The 20,327-nt window shown below is 37.3% G+C and overlaps 1 protein-coding gene across 1 annotated transcript in view; it reads left to right on the top strand.

Annotated features, from left to right (window-relative positions):
- LOC123554817 (histone demethylase UTY-like) overlaps positions 1–20,327 on the top strand; it is a 473,287-nt gene that overhangs the window by 43,614 nt on the left and 409,346 nt on the right. Inside the window, exons 2-4 of the mRNA XM_045345168.2 lie at positions 4,566–4,632; positions 13,994–14,135; positions 17,859–17,908. Coding sequence (XP_045201103.2) covers positions 4,566–4,632; positions 13,994–14,135; positions 17,859–17,908 — 259 coding nt within the window. The remainder of the gene's footprint in view (positions 1–4,565; positions 4,633–13,993; positions 14,136–17,858; positions 17,909–20,327) is intronic.

The following is a 20,327-nucleotide window of genomic DNA, read 5'->3' as shown; positions in this document are numbered from 1 at the left end:
CTATTGTGATCGCTCAACATCTGGCGTCCGTCGTCCATCCGAGTATACGATTCCGACTCTAGTGGTTAAGTGATGTGTAAGTATTAGGATTAGGTGGTTATGAATTTAATTTTCCTTCGTTCCATATATGAAAAATGGTGGTTACCACTTAATGAAAATACCACTTATGCTGGCTGGGAAATACCACTTAAGAATACAAAATGTGCAGGTGTGTGTCCGGCTGGCGTCCGTCCACACTTTCCTTTCAACAACATCTCCTCCTAAACCACCACGCCAATTTTGATGAAACTTCACAGGGATGATCCTTGGATGGTCTTCTTTAAAAATCATTCAAAGAATTGAATTCCGTGGAGAACTCTGGTTGGAAAAACTTTAAAAATCTTCTTGTGCAAAACCACAAGGCCTAGGGCTTTGATATTTGGTATGTAGCATCATCTAGTGGGCCTCTACCAAGATTATTCAAATTATCCCTCTAGGGTCAAATATGGCCCAGCCCCAGGTGTCAAATGGTTTATATAGACTTATATAGGGAAAAACTTTGAAAATCTTCTTGTCCAAAACCATAAGGCCTAGGGCTTTGATATTTAGTATGTAGCATCATCTAGTGGGCCTCTAAAAGATTGTTCAAATTATCCACCTAGGATATATGGCCCCGCCCCAAGGGGGGAGGGGTGTGTCACATTGTTTCTATAGACTTATATAGGGAAACACTTTGAAAATGTTCTTGTCAAAAACAAAAGGGCCTAGGGCTTTGATATTTTATGTAGCATCATATAGTGGGCCTCTACCAAGATTGTTCAAATGATCCCCCTAGAATGAAATATGGCCCCACCCAGGGGGTCACATGGTTTATATAGACTTGTATAGGAAAAAAAATTAAAAATCTTCTTGTCTGAAACCACAAGACCTAGGCTTTTGATACTTGGTATGTGGCATTACCTTGTGGTCCTCTACTAAGATTGTTCAAATTATTCCCCTGGGGTGAAAAGAGGCCTTGCAATGGGGTTCCCTAGTTTTACATAGACTTATATAGGAAAAAACTTTAAAAATCTTCTTCTCTGAAAGTTCAAGGCCTATGCCTTTGATATTTTGTATGTATCATTGCTTAGTTGATCTCTAACAAGATTGTTCGAATTATGTCCCTGGGGCGAAAAGAGGCCCCACCCCAGGGGTCACTTGATATATGAGTTATATAGGAAAAAATACTTCAGAAATTATCAGATCATATTTCCTAGACTGTTTAATTATATTTACCTGATGACCCCAAGTGATAAGGGTCACCCGACTGTGACCTTGACCTACTTTCTTGTTTTTTTTTAGCTTACCTGTCACGTAGTGATACGTGACAGGGTGAGCTTTTGGGATCACCCGTCTTCTGTCCACAATTTCCTTGTGAACACAATAGAGACCGCATTTTTATTTGATTTTAATCAAACTTGCACTCAACTTGTATGGGCATAATATCTCAGTTCCTTTCGAAAACTGGCCAGATCCCATCATGGGTTCCAGAGTTATGGCTCTTTAAAGGGCCCAAATTTGCTATTTTTGGCTTGTGAACATGATAGAGACAACATTTTGCAATAAACTTTAATCAAACTTGCACTCAACTTGTATGGGCATAAATCTCGGTTCCTTTCGAAAACTGGCCAGATCCTATCATGGGTTCCAGAGTTATTGCCCCTTAAAGGGCCAAAATTTGCTATTTTTGGCTTGTGAACACGATAGAGACCACATTTTGCAATCAACTTTAATCGAACTTGCACACAAGTTGTATTGGCATAATATCTCGACTCCTTTCGAAAACTGGCCGGATCCCATTATGGGTTTCAGAGTTATGACCCCTTAAAGGGCCAAAATTTGCTATTTTATGCTTGTGAACACGATAGAGACAACATTTTGCAATCAACTTTAATCAAACTTGCACACAACTTGTATTAGCATAATATCTCAGTTCCTTTCGAAAACTGGCCAGATCCCATCATGGGTTCCAAAGTTTTGGCCCCTTAAAGTGCCAAAATTTGCTATTTTTGGCTTATGCAGTCATATAGAGACTTCATTTATGATTTGATTTGATACAAACTTGCAAAATATCTTCAACAACAATAAATTGTGGATTCCATGATGAATCTGTCAGATCCAATCATAGGTTCTGGAGTTATTTTATATCTGATTACCTTCCCTGATTTTAACAAAATGAATTTGTATCAGTAAGTACTTATAGGACTCATTTGAAATTTCATTACTGTCATTAGTTGGACTGAGACAATCAGAGTTGATAACTATGGACTGATTTTATGTCAAATTATCTCCCTTTATTTCAAATTAAAATGGGTATATCTCCGTAACTAATGAAGATACTGATCTGAAATTTCATTTACGCCATCAGATGGACAGTCAGTGAAGATACATATTGACTGAATTTATGACAAATTATCTCCCTTTATTTTTATGCCCCCGAAGGGAGGCATATAGTTTTTGAACTGTCTGTCGGTCTGTCAGTCTGTCTGTCGGTCTGTCAGTCTGTCCGCAATTTTCGTGTCCGGTCCATATCTTTGTCATCGATGGATGGATTTTCAAATAACTTGGCATGAATGTGAACCACAGTAAGACGACGTGTCGCGCGCAAGACCCAGGTCCGTAGCTCAAAGGTCAAGGTCACACTTAGACATTAAAGGATAGTGCATTGATGGGCGTGTCCGGTCCATATCTTTGTAATCGATGGATGGATTTTCAAATAACTTGGCATGAATGTGTACCACAGTAAGACGACGTGTCGCGCGCAAGACCCAGGTCCGTAGCTCAAAGGTCAAGGTCACACTTAGACATTAAAGGATAGTGCATTGATGGGCGTGTCCGGTCCATATCTTTGTAATCGATGGATGGATTTTCAAATAACTTGGCATGAATGTGTACCACAGTAAGACGACGTGTCATGCGCAAGACCCAGGTCCGTAGCTCAAAGGTCAAGGTCACACTTAGACGTTAAAGGATAGCGCATTGATGGGCGTGTCCGGTCCATATCTTTGTCATCGATGGATGGATTTTCAAATAACTTGGCATGAATGTGTACCACAGTAAGACGACGTGTCACGCGCAAGACCCAGGTCCGTAGCTCAAAGGTCAAGGTCACACTTAGACGTTAAAGGATAGTGCATTGATGGGCGTGTCTGGTCCATATCTTTGTCATCGATGGATGGATTTTCAAATAACTTGGCATGAATGTGTACCACAGTAAGACGACGTGTCGCGCGCAAGACTCAGGTCCGTAGCTCAAAGGTCAAGGTCACACTTAGACGTTAAAGGTCATTTTTCATGATAGTGCATTGATAGGCGTGTCCGGTCCATATCTTTTTCATTCATGCATGGATTTTAAAATATCTACGCATGAATGTCTGACACATTAAGACGACGTGTCGCGCGCAAGACCCAGTTCCGTAGGTCAAAGGTCCTAAACTCTAACATCGGCCATAACTATATATTCATTCAAAGTGCCATCGGGGGCATGTGTCATCCTATGGAGACAGCTCTTGTTTATGTAAATGAATATACCTAGCAGCTTCTAACGAGATTGGTTTGAAACGTTATTTATGTCTTCCATGGTAAGAAATAGTCATGTTAGATAACTCTGATTAAATGTTTATCGATACGAATACTTTTCTAATATGTTGTTGTAAAGGCCTGTACTCTGTATCTTCTACATGCATATACCAATGCATGATTACCTCCCCTGATTTTATTAAAAATGGACTTATCTCAGTAAATATATATAGGACTCATTTGAAATTTCATTTTTGTCATTAGTTGGACTGAGACAATCAGGATAGATAAATGTGAACTGATTTTATGTCAGATTACCTCCCTTTGTTTCAAATTAAAATGTGTGTATCTCAGTAACCAATGAAGATACTGATTTGAAATGTCATTTATGCCATCAGATGGACTTGGACAATCAGGGTAGATAACTTTTGACTGAATTTATGACAAATTACCTCCCTTTATTTTATGTAAATGAATGTTACTCAGCAGCATCTAATGAGATTGGTTTTAAATGTTATTTAAGTCTTCCAGGGTAAGGAATAGTCATGCTAGTACAAAAATGCAGCATTTGGACCCTCAAACTTGGTATTGAAATTGGCCCTGACTAGTATGTGATCCATAGGTCAAAAGGGACTGTTACAAGAAAATATTTTTCCTGATGATATTTAATGTGCATGCCTATGTGACCTATGTCAAAACTTGATCTTATCATTAACAGTAATGGTACTCAGGTGAGCGATATAGGGCCATCATGGCCCTCATATTTAAAAAAAACTGAAAAGAAAACGAACGACTAAAGCGGTTAACATGAATTATTTCCCTTCAAGACTGAAAATAGCATAATCTTAGACAATACTCAACATGAGGGACGAAGTTATGAGGGAGAAGAAGTAGAGAGGGCGATACCATGTGTTATGCTGTTGCCCTATGGGACGAGTTGAAGTCTGATCGATTCCCAATTGAGGCAGTGCCTTATTTCATATTATACTGAAGCAAACAAATATCGGCTATTTCTTTCCACTTTTCAGTTGCTCTTTTGGATTTCTGAAGTTAGATAAACTAGAGGAGGCTGCCACGAAAAGTCTTTTAGAAAAGGTGAGTAAATTTAATTGATCTTCCCTCTGGTGGAGACATAATTGGTTTTGCCCTGTCCGTCTGTCACACTTTTGTCCGGTATATAACAAGAAAAGTATTAATGAAACTTCACATAATCATAGAGGCCATTGAGACAAAGGGCCAAAATTTGCTATTTTGGCTTGTGAACACGATAGAGACCACATTAATTTTCTTGGAATTGATTATTAGCTCCTCTATCACGTAGCTTTTATGATCACCCTTAGTCCGTCGTCCGTTTACAATTTCTTGTGAACACGATAGAGATCACATTTTGCAACTGATTTTAATCAAACTTGCATACAACTTTTATTGGCATAGTATCTCAGTTCGTTTCGAAAACTGACCAGATCCCATCATGGGTTCCACAGGTATGGCCCATTAAAGGGCCTAAATTTGCTATTTTTGGCTTGTGAATATGATAGAGACCACAGTTTGCAATTGATTCAAATAAAACTTGCTCACAACTTGAATTTGCATAATATCTCGGTTGCCAGATCCCATCATGGGTTCCAGAGTTATGGCCCCTTAAAGGGCCAAAATTTGCTATTTTTGGCTTGTGAACAAGATAGAGACCACATTTTGTAATTGATTTAATAAAACTTGTAGACAACTTGTACTGGCATAATATCTTGGTTCCTTTTGAAATCTGGCCAGATCCAAATTCCAATCATGGGTTTTAGAGTAATGGCCCCTTAAAGGGCCAAAAATTGCTATTTTGGCTTTTGCAACCATATAGAGACTTCATTTATGGTTTGATTTGACACAAACTTGCAAAATATCTTTAACAACAATAGATCTTGGATTCCATGATAGAAGTGGCATTTTACATTCAGTTTTAACTACACTCACACACAACTTAAGTCACAATAATATCTCGGTTCCTTTCGAAAACCAGCTAGATTCCATCATGGGTTCTAGAGTTACTACTAAAATTTTCTATATTGGCACTTTCAGCCATATAGAGGTTTCATTTATGCCTTGATTTGATACAAACTTGCACAGAATGTTTATCTTGATGATTTCTAGTCCAAGTTCCAAACTGGGTTATGTGGGGTCAAAAACTAGGTCAAATCAAAGGAAAAGCTTGTTGACACCTAGAGGCCACATTTATGATCCTATCTTCTTATGAAACTTGGTCAGAATGTTTGTCTTATGATTCCCATGCCAAGTTCAAAACAGGGTCATATGGTGTCAAAAACTAGGTCACCAGCTCAAATTAAAGGAAAAGTTTGTTAACACTCCAGAGACCATATTTATGACCCTACCTTCATGAAACTTGGTAACATGTTTATCTTGATGTTTCCTAGGCGAAATTCCAAACTGGGTCATGTAGGGCCAAAAACTAGGTCACCACTTGAATGAAAGGAAAAGCTTGTTAACACTGTAGAGGCCACATTTACGATCCTGTCCGCATGAAACTGCATGAAACTTTCATCAGAATGTTTATCTTGATGATTCCTATGCAAGGTTTGTGGGGTCAAAAACTAGGTCACGCACTCAAAGGAAAAGTTTGTTATCACTCAAGATGCCATATTTATGACCCTGTCTTCATGAAACTTGGAAAGAATGTTTTTCTTGATGATTCCAAGGCCAAGTTTAACAGGTGAGTGATATAGGCAGAGCTAAAGATAGGCTTTGTATTTGCGTATTTATGCTATTAAATTTGCAGAAAACCCAATTGAATTCATACAGTGTGCATACTGACACAATGAAAATTCCTAATACGCAATTCATTAAAAATCGCTTGCCTATCGCATTTTCCTTAGTACTATTATAGAATGTGTACGACACCTTAATGCTGGACGCATCCCGGTTTCTTTCGTTGATTCCTGCGTACATTTCTTGAATAAGCAAAAAATATCTACTGTTTCGACACGGGGCATCGCTTAATTCGCATACATGTACGGGTCCGATGACCGATGAAGGAAAAGCTTGTTAACACTGTAGAGGCCACATTTACGATCCTGTCCGCATGAAACTGCATGAAACTTTCATCAGAATGTTTATCTTGATGATTCCTATGCAAGGTTTGTGGGGTCAAAAACTAGGTCACGCACTCAAAGGAAAAGTTTGTTATCACTCAAGATGCCATATTTATGACCCTGTCTTCATGAAACTTGGAAAGAATGTTTTTCTTGATGATTCCAAGGCCAAGTTTAACAGGTGAGTGATATAGGCAGAGCTAAAGATAGGCTTTGTATTTGCGTATTTATGCTATTAAATTTGCAGAAAACCCAATTGAATTCATACAGTGTGCATACTGACACAATGAAAATTCCTAATACGCAATTCATTAAAAATCGCTTGCCTATCGCATTTTCCTTAGTACTATTATAGAATGTGTACGACACCTTAATGCTGGATGCATCCCGGTTTCTTTCGTTGATTCCTGCGTACATTTCTTGAATAAGCAAAAAATATCTACTGTTTCGACACGGGGCATCGCTTAATTCGCATACATGTACGGGTCTGATGACAGTTGGCTTGGTGAAAAAAATGTACATAATTATTGTTCGTACATGATAATTGCAGCATTTTAATGAGATCGGGTGTATTATCGTTGTGCAATTTTAACAGTGCAAATAATAAAGGGTGATCTAATTGAATTTCAAAAACTTGTGATTTTATTAGCTCACCTGTCACGTAGTGACAAGGTGAACTTTTGTGAACGCCCTTCGTCCGTCCGTCCGTTGCCCATTCACAATTTCTTGTGAACACGATAGAGCCCACAGTTATCAATTTTAATCAAACTTGCACACAACTTGTATTGGCGTAATATCTCGGTTCCTTTCGAAAACTGGCCAGATCCCATCATGGGTTCCAGAGTTTTGGCCCCTTAAAGGGCCAGAATTTACTATTTTTGGCTTGTGAACACGATAGAGACCACATTTTGTAACCAACTTTAATCAAACTTGCACACAACTTGTATTGGCATAATATTTAGGTTCCTTTTGAAAACTGGCCAGATCCCATCATGGGTTCTAGAGTTATTGCCCCTTAAAGGGCCAAAATTGCTATTTTTGGTTTGTGAACACGATAGAGACCACATTTTGCAATAAACTTTAATCAAACTTGTACACAACTTGTACTAGCATAATATCTCGGTTTCTTTCAAAAACTGGCCAGATCCCATCATGGGTTAGAGAGTTATGGACCCATAAAGGGCCAAAATTTGCTATTTTTTGCTTGTGAACATGATAGAGATCACATTTTGCAATCAACCTTTATCAGACTTGCACACAACCACAACTTGTATTTGCATAATATCTTTGTTCCTTTTGAAAACTGGCCAGATCGCATCATGGGTTCCAGAGTTATAGTCCCTTTAAGGGCCAAATTTGCTATTTTTGGCTTTTGAACACAATGGAGACCACGTCTTGCAATTAGCTTTTATCAAACTTGCACACAGCTTGTATTGGCATAATATCTTGGTTCCTTTTGAAAACTGGCCAGATCCCATTATGGGTTCCAGAGTTATGTCCCCTTAAAGGGTCAGATTTAGCTATTTCGGCTTTTGCAGCCATATAGAGACTTCATTTATGGTTTGACTTGATACAAACTTGCAAATTAACTCTAACTGTAACCCTAACCTGTCAGATCCAATTATAGGTTCTAGTTATGGCCCCGGAATGAACATTGAAAGTGCCAAAATATGTTAATATTTACCTTGTGAACATGATAGATGCTGCATTTTGCATTCAACTTTAGAAAATCATGCACACAACTTTAATCACAATAAGATATCAGTTCCCGTTGCTTAAAGGTCAAGGTCACACATTGAGTTCAAGGTCAGCACTTATCCATAAAATGGTTATATCTCTGCAACTATTAATGGTATTGGTTTTGAAACTTAAAGTATGTCATCAGGTTGACATAGACACTATGCACTTATTTTATATCTGATTACCTCCCCTCATTTTAATCAAAATGGATTTATGTCAGTAAGTGCTTATAGGACTCATTTGAAATTTCATTATTGTTATTAGTTGGACTGAGACAATCAGGATAGATAAATGTGAACTGATTTTATGTCAGATTGCTTCCCTTTATTTCAATTTAAAATGGGTATATCTCCGTAACTAATGAAGATACTGATCTGAAATTTCATTTATGCCATCACATGGACTTGGACAGTCAGTGTAGATACATATTGACTGAATTTATTTTTTATATAAATGAATATACCTTAGCAGCTTCTAATGAGATTGGTTTGAAACGTTATTTATGTCTTCCATGGTAAGAAATAGTCATGTTAGATAACTCTTGATTGAATGTTTATCAATATGAATACTTTTCTAATATATTGTTGTAAAGGCTTGTACTCTTCTACATGCATATACCAATACATGATTACCTCCCCTGATTTTAATAAGTATTTATAGGACTCATTTGAAATTTCATTATTGTCATAAGTTTGACTGAGACAATCAGGGTAGATAACTATGGACCAATTTTATGTCAAATTACCTCCCTTTGTTTCAAATTAAAATGGGTGTATCTTAGTATCCAATGAAGATAGTGATTTGAAATTTCATTTATGCCATCAGATGGACTCGGACAATCAGGGTAGATAACTTTTGACTGAATTTATGACAAATTACCTCCCTTTATTTGATGTAAATGAATATAACTCAGCAATGTCTAATGAGATTGGTTATAAAAATTTTATTTATGTCTTCCAGGGTAAGGAATAGTCATGCTAGTATAAAAATGCAGCATTTGAGCCTAGGACCCTCAAACATGGTTTGGAGATTGGCCCTGACTAGTGACCCATAGGTCAAAAGGGACTGTTACAAGAAAATATTTATCCTGATGATATTTAATGTGTATGCCTATGTGATCTATGTCAAAACTTGATCTTATCATTTAGAGCAATGGTACTCAGGTGAGCGATATAGGGCCATCATGGCCCTCTTGTTGATGTATTTCGATGTAATAACTGATATATAGAAATTTCGGTAAATAAACAAGACGTGCTGTCTGTGGTCAGTTGTTATGAGAGTCCAAATAATATTTAATCATTTAATAATTTATTATGCCCCCCTTCGAAGAAGGAGGGGTATATTGTTTTGCAGATGTCGGTCGGTCGGTCGGTCGGTCGGAATGTAGACCAATCCGTTTCCGGATGATAACTCAAGAACGCTTGGGCCTAGGATCATGAAAGTTGATAGGGAGGTTGGTCATCACCAGCAAATGACCCCTATCGATTTTGAGGTCAGTATGTTAAAGGTCAAGGTCACAGTGACCCTGAACAATTAAACGGTTTCCGGATGATAACTCAAGAACGCTTGGGCCTAGGATCATGAAAGTTGATAGGGAGGTTGGTCATGACCAGCAGATGACCCGTATTGATTTTGAGGTCAGTATGTCAAAGGTCAAGGTCACAGTGAACAGGAACAGTTAAATGGTTTCCGAGCAATAACTCAAGAACGCTTGGGCCTAGTTTCAGGAAAATTGATAGTTAGGTTGGCCATGACCAGCAGATGACCCCTATTGATTTTGAGGTCATTAGGTCAAAGGTCAAGGTCGCATTGGCCAGGAACAGTTAAACAGTTTCTGATCTTCTTGTCCAAAACCATAGGGCCTAGGGCTTTGATATTTTGTATATGACATCATCTAGTGGTCCTCTGCTAAGATTGTTCAAATTTTTCCCCAAGGGTCAAATATGGCCCCGCCCTGGGGGTCACATGGTTTACATAGACTTATATGGGGTCAAAATCTTCTTGCCTGAAACTGCAAGGCCTAGGCTTTTGATATTTGGTGTTTTGCATTGCCTAGTGGTCCTCTACCAAAACTGTTCAAATTACGCCCCTGGGTTAAAAGAGGCCCTGCCCTGGGGGTCCCAAGTTTTACATAGACTTATATAGGAAAAAACTTTAAAAATCTTCTTGTCTGAAAGTTAAAGACCTAGGCCTTTGATATTTGGTATGTTGCATTGCCTAGTGGTTCTCTAACAAGATTGTCCAAATTATGCCTCAGGGGTGAAAAGAGGCCCCGCCACGGGGGTCACTTTTATGTGAGTTATATAGGAAAAGATACTTAAAAAATTATCTGATCATATTTCCTAGACTGTTTAATTATAATTACCTGATGACCCCAAGTAATTAGGGGTCACTTGACTGTGACCTTGACCTGCTGACCTACTTTCTTGTTTTTAGCTCACCTGAGCACTGCTCAGGTGAGTTTTTCTGATCGCTCAATGTCTGGCGTCCGTCGCCTGTCGTCTGTCAACATTTAGCTTGTGTATGCGATAGAGGCTGTATTTTTCAACTGATCTTCATGAAATTTTGTCAGAATAATTACCTTTATATAATCTAGGACTAGTTCGAAAATGGGTCATCTGGGGTCAAAAACTAGGTCACTAGGTCAAATCAAAGAAAAACCTTGTGTATGCGATAGAGGCTGTATTTTTGAATTAATCTTCATGAAGTTTGGTCAGAATGATTACCTCGGTGAAATCTAGGCCGAGTTCGAAAATGGATCATCTGGGTTCAAAAACTAGGTCATAGGTCAAATAAAAGAAAAATCTTGTGTATGTGATAGAGGCTGTATTTTTCAATTAATCTTCATGACTTTTGGTCAGTTTGATAACCTTGTTGAAATCTAGGCCAAGTTCGAAAACGGGTCATATTGGGTCAGAAACTAGTTCACTAGGTCAAATCAAAGAAAAACCTTGCGTATGCGATAGAGGCTGTATTTTTCAATTAATCTTAATGAATTTTGGTCAGAATGATTACCTCGATGAAATCTAGGCCGAGTTTGAAAATGGGTCATCTGGTATCAAAAACTAGGTCACTAGATCAAATAAAAGAAAAACCTTGTGTATGCGATAGAGGCTGTATTTTTTAATTAATTTTCATGATTTTGGTCAGAAAGATTGCAGGTCAGTTTCGAATATGGGTTATCTTGGGTCCAAAACTAGGTCACTAGGTCAAATCAAAGAAAAAGCTTGTATATGCAATAGAGGCTGTATTTTTCATTTGATCTGCCTGAAATTAAGTCAAAATGATAACCTTAATGAAATCTAGGCCGAATTTGAAAATGGGTCATCTTGGGTCAAAAAGTAGGTCACTAGGTCAAATCAAAGAAAAACCTTGTGTATGCGATAGAGGCTGTGTTTTTCAACTGATCTTCATGAAATGTGGTCAGGATGATAACCTCGATGAAATCTAGGATGAGTTTGAAAATGGGTCATCTGGGGTCAAAAACTAGGTCACTAGGTCAAATGAAAGAAAAACCTTGTGTATGCGATAGAGGCTGTATTTTTCAGTTAATCTTCATGAATTTTTGTAAGAATGATTACCTCGATGAAATCTAGGCAGAGTTCGAAAAGGCGTCATCTGGGGTCAAAAACTAGGTCACTAGGTCAAATCAAAGAAAAACCTTGTGCATGCGATAGAGGATGTATTTTTCAACTGATCTTCATGAAATTTTGTCAGAATGATAACCTTAATGAAATCTAAGCCGAATTTGAATGTGGGTCATCTGGGGTCAATATGTAGGTCACTATGTCAAATGAAAGGGAAAGCTTGTATATGCGATAGAGGTTGTATTTTTCAATTGATCTTCCTGAAATTTTGTCAGAATGATAGCCTTAATGAAATCTAGGCTGAGTTTGAAAATGGATCACCTTGGGTCAAAAAGTAGGTCACTAGGTCAAATCAAGGAAAAACCTTGTGTATGCGATAGAGGCTGTATCTTTCAACTGATCTTCATGAAATTTAGTCAGAATGATTGCATTGATGAAATCTAGGTCAAATTTGAATATGGGTCATCTGGGGTCAAAAACTAGGTCACTAGGTCAAATCAAAGAAAAACCTTGTGTATGCGATAGAGGCTGTATTTTTCAATTAATTTTCATGAATTTTGGTCAGAATGATTGCCTTGATGAAATCTAAGTAAAGTTCGAATATGGGTCATCTGGGGTCAATAAGTAGGTCACTAGGTCAAATCAAAGGGAAAGCTTGTATATGCGATAGAGGTTGTATTTTTCAATTGATCTTACTGAAATTTTGTCAGAATGATAACCTTAATGAATTCTAGGCAAAGTTTGAAAATGGGTCACCTGGGGTCAAAAAGTAGGTCACTAGGTCAAATCAAAGAAAAACCTTGTGTATGTGATAGAGGCTATATTTTTCAATTGATATTGCTGAAGTGTAGTCAGAATGATTGCCTTGATGAAATCTAGGTCAAATTTGAATATGTTTCATCTGGGTTTAAAAACTAGGTCACTAGGTCAAATCAAGGAAAAAACCTTCAGTATGCAATAGGGGCTGCATTTTATACTGGATTTTCATAAAATCTGGTCAGAATGGTTGCCTTGATGAAATCTAGGTCAAGTTTGAATATGGGTAGTCTGGGGTCAAAAACTACGTCACTAGGTTAAATCTAAAGAAAAACCTTGTGTTTGCGATAGAGGCTGAATTTTTCAATTGATCTTTATTAAATTTGGCCAGAATGATAACCTTGATGAAATCTAGATCAAATTCGAATATGGGTCATCTTGGTCAAATGAAAGAAAATACTTATTTATACTCAAGATTTTTGCACCAATTTTCATGATAATTGGTCAGAATATTTTCTTCCATGAAATCACTAGGTCAAACATGTTAACACTGTTATGGTGTGTTTCTCAGGTGAGCGACCTAGGGCCATCTTGGCCTTCTTGTTAAAGATACAGCCTTGACATTTGGAAGACATAATTATACAGTTTTGCACACGATCTTAACAGCATAGAAATCTGGACCACGTTTATAACTTTCGATAAAGATTTCAATACTCGTCTTTAATGTTCTTAGCCCTGACCGACCGACCTACTTCCTTGTTTTTGAAGCTAAAGCAAAGGGATTTGAACCACATGTATAATGTTTGATACAGATTTCAATACTCATCTTGAATAGTCTTAATCATGACCTATTGACCTACTTTTTCGTTTTTGAAGTTACAGTATAGAAATTTGGACCACCTGTATAATTTTTGATACAGATTTCAATACTCATCTTGAATAGTCTTAATCTTGACTTACTGACCTACTTTCTTGTTTCTGAAGATACAGAATGGAAATTTGGACCACATGTGTAACTTTTGATACAGATTTCAGTACTCATCTTTAATATTCTTAACCCTGACCTACTTTCTTGTTTTTGAAGCCACAGCAAAGAGATTTGGACCACTTGTATAATTTTTTAACAGATTTCAGTAGTTATCTTGAATAATCTTTACCATGACCTTCTCACCTAGTTGTTTGTTTTTTAAGCTTTAGCAAAGAAATTTGTTCAAGCAAGCAATTAAACTCAGAGGAGCGATATAGGGCCATCATTGCCCTCTTGTTTTTTTCTAGGGTGTGCAGTTTTATGAATCTGTGATCAAAGCTGCTGTAAAAAAATCAAAGAAGGACAACAATATTGAAAAACCAAAAGTTGAAGCGGCCATCTTCTGCAGACTAGGTCATCTTCTTCTCTTGCTGGAGCAATATGAAAAAGGTATGAAAATAATAGAATGTCTTTGCTCTTGCTTTGCTTTGTTTTTAGCTCAGGGTGAGCTATTGCGATTGCTCACCGTCTGGCGTCCGGCCACACTTTAAACAACATCTCCTCCTAAACCACCTGGCCAATTTTGATGAAACTTCACAGGGATGTTCCTTGGATGGTCTTCTTTAAAAAGTGTTCAAAGGATTGAATTCCATACAGAACACTGGTTGCCATGGCAACTGAAAGGAAAAACTTTGAAAATCTTTTTGTCCAAATCACAGGGCTTTGATATTTGGTATGTAGCATCATCTAGTGGTCCTGTACCAAGATTGTTCAGATTATCCCCCTAGGGTCAAATATGACCCGTCCTGGGGGTCACATGGTTTTTAAAGACTTATATAGGGAAAATATTTGAAAATCTTCGAAAATCTTCTTGTCCAAAACCATAGGGCCTAGGGCTTTGATATTTGTTATGTAGCATCATCTAGTGGTTCTCTACCAAGATTGTTCAGATTATCCCCTTAGGGTCAAATATGGTTGGCCAGGGGGGTCACATGGTTTATAAAGACTTATATAGGGAAAATCTTTGAAAATCTTCTTGTCCAAAACCACAGGGCCTAGGGCTTTGATATTTGGTGGTCCTCTAATAATAACACTAGGGTCAAATATGGCCCACCTGGGTGTCACATGGTTTAAATAGACTTGTTTAGGGAAAACTTTGAAAGTCTTCCTATACAAAATCACATGGCTTAGGGCTTTGATATTTGGTATGTAGCATCTTGTAGTAGTCCTTTTCAAAGATTGTTCAAATTATCCCCATACTGCCCTGTGGGCACATGGTTTAGATAGACTTGTACACGGAAAAACCTTTTTAAAAATATTGTCTTAAACCATATGGCCCAGGGCTTATTTAGTATATGGCATGCTTTAGTGGTTCTCTACACAGATTATTCAAATCATGATTCTGGGAGGATAGTTTTACATTGACTTGTATAGGAAAATCTTTAAAAATCTTCTTTGTCCGTAACCATTATGCCCAGACCTTAGATATTTGGTATTTAGTATTGTCTAGTGGTCAGCTATCAAGTTTGTTGAAATCATGGACTCTGGTCAAAATTTACTGCATCCCAGGATTTTTACATTGGCTTATTAGCTCACCTGAGCACAAAGTGCTCGGGGTGAGCAATTGTGATCGCTCACCGTCCGGCGTCCGTCCGTCTGTCCATCCACACTTTCCTTTAAACAATATCTCCTCCTAAACCACCAGGCCAATTTTGATGAAACTTCACAGGGATGTTCCATGGATGGTCCTCTTTAAAAATTGTTCAAAGAATTGAATTCCATACTGAAGTCTGGTTGCCATGGCAACTGAAAGGAAAAACTTAAAAAATCTTCTTGTCCAAAACTGCAAGGCGTAGAGCCTTGATATTTGGCATGTGGCATCATCTAATGGTCCTCTTTGAAGATTATTCAAATTGTGCCCCTGGGGTGAAAAGAGGCCCCGCCCCGTGGGGTCCCAAGTTTTACACAGACTTATATAGGAAAAAACTTTAAAAATCTTCTTGTCTGAAACCACAAGACCTAGGCCTTTGATATTTGGTATGTAGCATTGCCTTGTGGTCCTCTACCAAGATTATTCAAATTATTACCCTGGGGGGGAAAGAGGCCTCGCCCTGGAGGTCCTAAGTTTTACATAGACTTATATAGGAAAAAACGTTAAAAATCTTCTTGCCTGAAACTGCAAGGCCTAGGCTTTTGATATTTGGTAGGTTGCATTGCCTAGTGGTCCTCTACCAAAATTGTTCAAATTATGCCCGTGGGATGAAAACAGGCCCTGCCCTGGTTGTCGCAAGTTTTATATAGACATATACATAGGAAAATCTTCAAAATTTTTCTAAAAATAAACCAGAAGGCCTAGAGCTTAGATATTTCACATGTAGCATTGCCTAGTGGACCTCTATAACATTTGTTTAAATCCTGACCCCCGGGGACAAAATTGACCCCGCCCCAGGGGTCACTTGATTTTACATAGGAAAATCTTCAATTTAAAAAAAAAAAAAAATAAACCAGAAGGCCTAGAGCTTAGATATTTGATATGTAGCATTGCCTAATTGACCTCTACAAAATTTGTTCAAATCATGTCCCCAGGGTCACTTGATTTTACATAGGAAAATCTTCAAAAAATTTCTAAAGAAAAATCAGAAGGCCTAGATCTTAGATATTTGACCTGTAGCATTGCCTAGTAGACTTCTACAAAATTTATTCAGATCATGACCCCCGGGGTCAAATTGACCCCACCCCATGGGGTTACTTGATTGTACATAGAAAAATCTTCAAAATTTTCTAAAAATAAACCAGAAGGCCTAGAGCTTAGATATTTGATATGTAGAATTGCCTAGTGGACCTCTACAAAATTTGTTCAATCTTTACCCCGCAGGGTCAAATTGACCCAGCCCCAGGGGTTACTTGATTGTACATAGGGAAATCTTCATAAATTTGCTAAAAATAAACCAGAAGGCCTAGATCTTAGATATTGATATGTAACATTGCCTAGTAGACTTCTACAAACTTTGTTCAAATCATGACCCCCGGGGTAAAATTGGCCCGCCCCAGGGGTTACTTGATTGTACATCGGAAAATCTTCCAAAAAAATTCTAAAAATCATCAGTTTGACATTTGAAACATGTAGCTCATATTACGCAGGTGAGTGATCCAGGGTCATCATGACCCTCTTATATTGGGAAAAACCTTATAAAAAAAAACCTTTTCTGAAACCATAAGGTCCAGAGCTTAGATATATTTCTAGATCTCTACCACGATTGTTCAGATCATGACCCTAGGGTCAGTATAGATCACACGCAAGTGGTCCTTTGTTTTACAAAGACTTATTTGTTTTTGAAGCAATGGCAAAGAAATGTGGACCACAAGTACAATGTTTGATACAGATTTCAATACTCATCTTGAATAGTCTTAATCATGACCTACTGACCTACTTTCCTGTTTTTGAAGGTCACCTATTGAAATTTGGATGACATGTACAGTTTTACACACCGATCTTAAACTGACATTCAGTGACCATCAAGGCAATCATTCTGACCATTGATATGACCTACTGACCTATTTTCTTAATATTTTAGCATCAGTTTGACATTTGAAACATGTAGCTAATATTACTCAGGTGAGTGATCCAGGGTCATCATGACCCTTGGCCAAGTCTGATATTCTGTCAAATCGCCCAAGGCACTCTTTGATTATGGCCCTTGAATTACTCGAAAAACTGCAAATTTAGCCTTGATTAAGTGAAACAGTTTTTATCTGATCTTCACCAAACTTGCTGATAATGTTTGTGGGCATAATATCTCGGCCAAGTTCGATAAACAGCCAAATCGTCCCAGACACTCTTGGATTATGGCCATTGAATTACTCGAAAATCTGCTAATTTGGCCTTGTCAACTCTCTAAGTCGCATAGTTTTCATACGAACTTCACCAACTTACTGACAATGTTTGTGGGGATAATGTCTTGGCCAAGTTCGATAACCACCCAGGTTGCCCCAAGCACTCTTGGATTATTTAGACAGTCTGGCACTCAAAAATGAAATTTTCTCAAAAACATGTACTGCTTTGAAACCTTGTAGGATGGTGCAAAAAAGTATTCATTTCATTGCAAACACTTTACCACTATTTCATCAGTATGTATAATATTATTAAATATTGTTCACTGTTTCTGTTTACAGCTCTGTCAGCTTACCAGAAGTATTACCAGCTAGAAGAAAATCATTGGAAGGTACACAATTTTTAATCATCCAAAATACTGTAAATCCGGTATTATTTGCGGTGTTTTAATTTTCGTGAATCATGTGCATCGCAAATTCATAACTCCGTGTAAGTTTCCTTCCATAACATACAGACATATCAAAAAAAAATGTCTGAAATACGGTCAAAGTTCAGCAATGAATACTAGCTGCCTGTACATGATGTTTATTAAATGAATTCCAATTTATTTCAGTATATCATGAATAAGTATAATTAAAATCCTCGAAAGTACATTTCATGTTGAATAATTACCAAAATAACATATATGCCACTTATATGCCATTTTTATATGGGACTTATAGTTCACATAGTCAATCTACCTATAAGTCACTAATATGGGACTTATTCATATTTTTACATGCAGCAAATTAGATGGATGTGAAATATATGTAACATATATGTATATGGAAAGTATATAAGTGACTTATATGTCACATATAAGTGACTAATATTTCACATATAAGTGACTTATATGTTGCACTATATATGACATATATAATCATTTACAAGTGAGATATAAGTCCAATATAAGTGACTTATAAGTCCCATATAAGTGGCTTATAAATCACATATAAGTCGCTTTGGATGCCAAAAATACTGAAACTTAAAAAGACAAGGTACAATATGAAGGTTAAATTCACTGTCAGCAAGTACAGTTTTCAGTAAATTTCTGTCATTTGATGATTATGCACAATTATAATCAAGCTAAGTTACAGGTATGGCCAACACAAATCGTACATATTAACCATGTGTCTACAGCAGAATAATGGTATAAAAGCAGCACATATTCTTAATATCACTTTATTAAAGTTGCAAAATCAAGACAAATGAATAGACATAAATCTTAAAAAAAGACTACACATTTTGAAATATAGTACTAAACATTACGATAGCCGTGCAATATTCCCTTGAAATCAACACATGTACAGAGAAACAAATGATTGTTTCTGTATTTTCTTAGACTGACATGGGGGTCATTTTGTCCTACTTTTGTGTTTATCGCTTTTCCGTAATCGGTCGGAAATTATTCGGGATCACGTGATTTTAAAATTGTTTCAAACGAATATCCATTTAAGACGCGCAACAAAATAACTGTATTTCCATGATGGTAATTATGCACGACTTGCATGAAAAATATGAGATGTACAAAATTTAAATTTAAAATTGACAGTGACATATATTAGGCCAAGACAATGTGTTTAATGTCTAAAGTCTTATTAGATTAATGTAGCCATGTGTACTTAAATAAGTGTATTTAGGTAAATTTCAATCATACTTTGTTTCTGCAGTGTAAGACAGTTACTCATTTATATTCTTAAAATTATACTGAAAAGAGATTATTTGAAAAGTTTACAGACGAAGTTGTAAAAACACTTTTTAGCCCACCATCATCAGATGGTGGGCTATTAAAATCACTCTGCGTCCGTGGTCCGTCCGTCCGTCATTCCGTCCGTCCGTCCGTCCGTTAACAATTTCTCGTTATCGCATCTCCTCAGAAACTACTGGGGGGATTTTGACCAAACTTTGTCAGAATGATGTATTGGTACCCTAGTTGTGTCCCCCTGAAAATCAGACTGGTTCAACAATTTAAGAGTGAGTTATGGCCCTTTGTTTATTTCTATAATTTACATAGATTTATATAGGGAAAAAACTTTGAAAACCTTCTTATCCAAAACCACAGAGCCTAGGGCTTTGATATTTGGTTTGAAGCATCATCTAGTGGTCCTCTACCAAGATGATTCAAATTATTTCTCTGGGGTCAAATATGGCCCCGCCCTGGGGGTCACATAGTTTATAATGACTTATATAGGGAAAAACTTTGAATAACCCCTTGTCCAAAACAACAGGGCCTAGGGCTTTGATATTTTGTATGTGACATCATCTAGTGGTCTTCAACTAAGATTGTTCATATTATACTCCTAGGGTCAAATATGGCCCCGCCCTGGGGGTCATATGGTTTACATAGACTTACATAAGGAAAAACTTTGAAAATCTTCTTGTCCAAACCACAAAGCCTAAGGCTTTGATACTTGTAATGTAGCATCATCTAGTGGTTCTCTACCAAGTTTGTTCAAATTATCGCCCTAGGGTCAAAAATGGCCCCGTCCCGGGGGTCACATGGTTCATATAGACTTATATAGGGAAAAGCTTTTAAAATGTTCTTGTCAATAACTACAACATTCAAATTTGGACCACATGTATATTTTTGAGTGGCAAGATGAACCTTGACATGAGTTGACCTTGATTTTGACCTAGTGACCTACTTTCACATTTCTGTAGCTACAGGCTTCAAATTTGGACCACATGTATATTTTTGAGTGGCTAGATGAACCTTGACATGAGTTGACCTTGATTTTGACCTAGTGACCTACTTCCACATTTCTGTAGCT

The sequence above is a fragment of the Mercenaria mercenaria genome, chromosome 7 (assembly GCF_021730395.1).
Source record: "Mercenaria mercenaria strain notata chromosome 7, MADL_Memer_1, whole genome shotgun sequence".
In the NCBI taxonomy this organism is placed as follows: domain Eukaryota; kingdom Metazoa; phylum Mollusca; class Bivalvia; order Venerida; family Veneridae; genus Mercenaria; species Mercenaria mercenaria.
The sequence above is the reverse complement of the archived record's forward strand: the minus strand, read 5'-3'. Positions and strand labels throughout refer to the sequence as shown.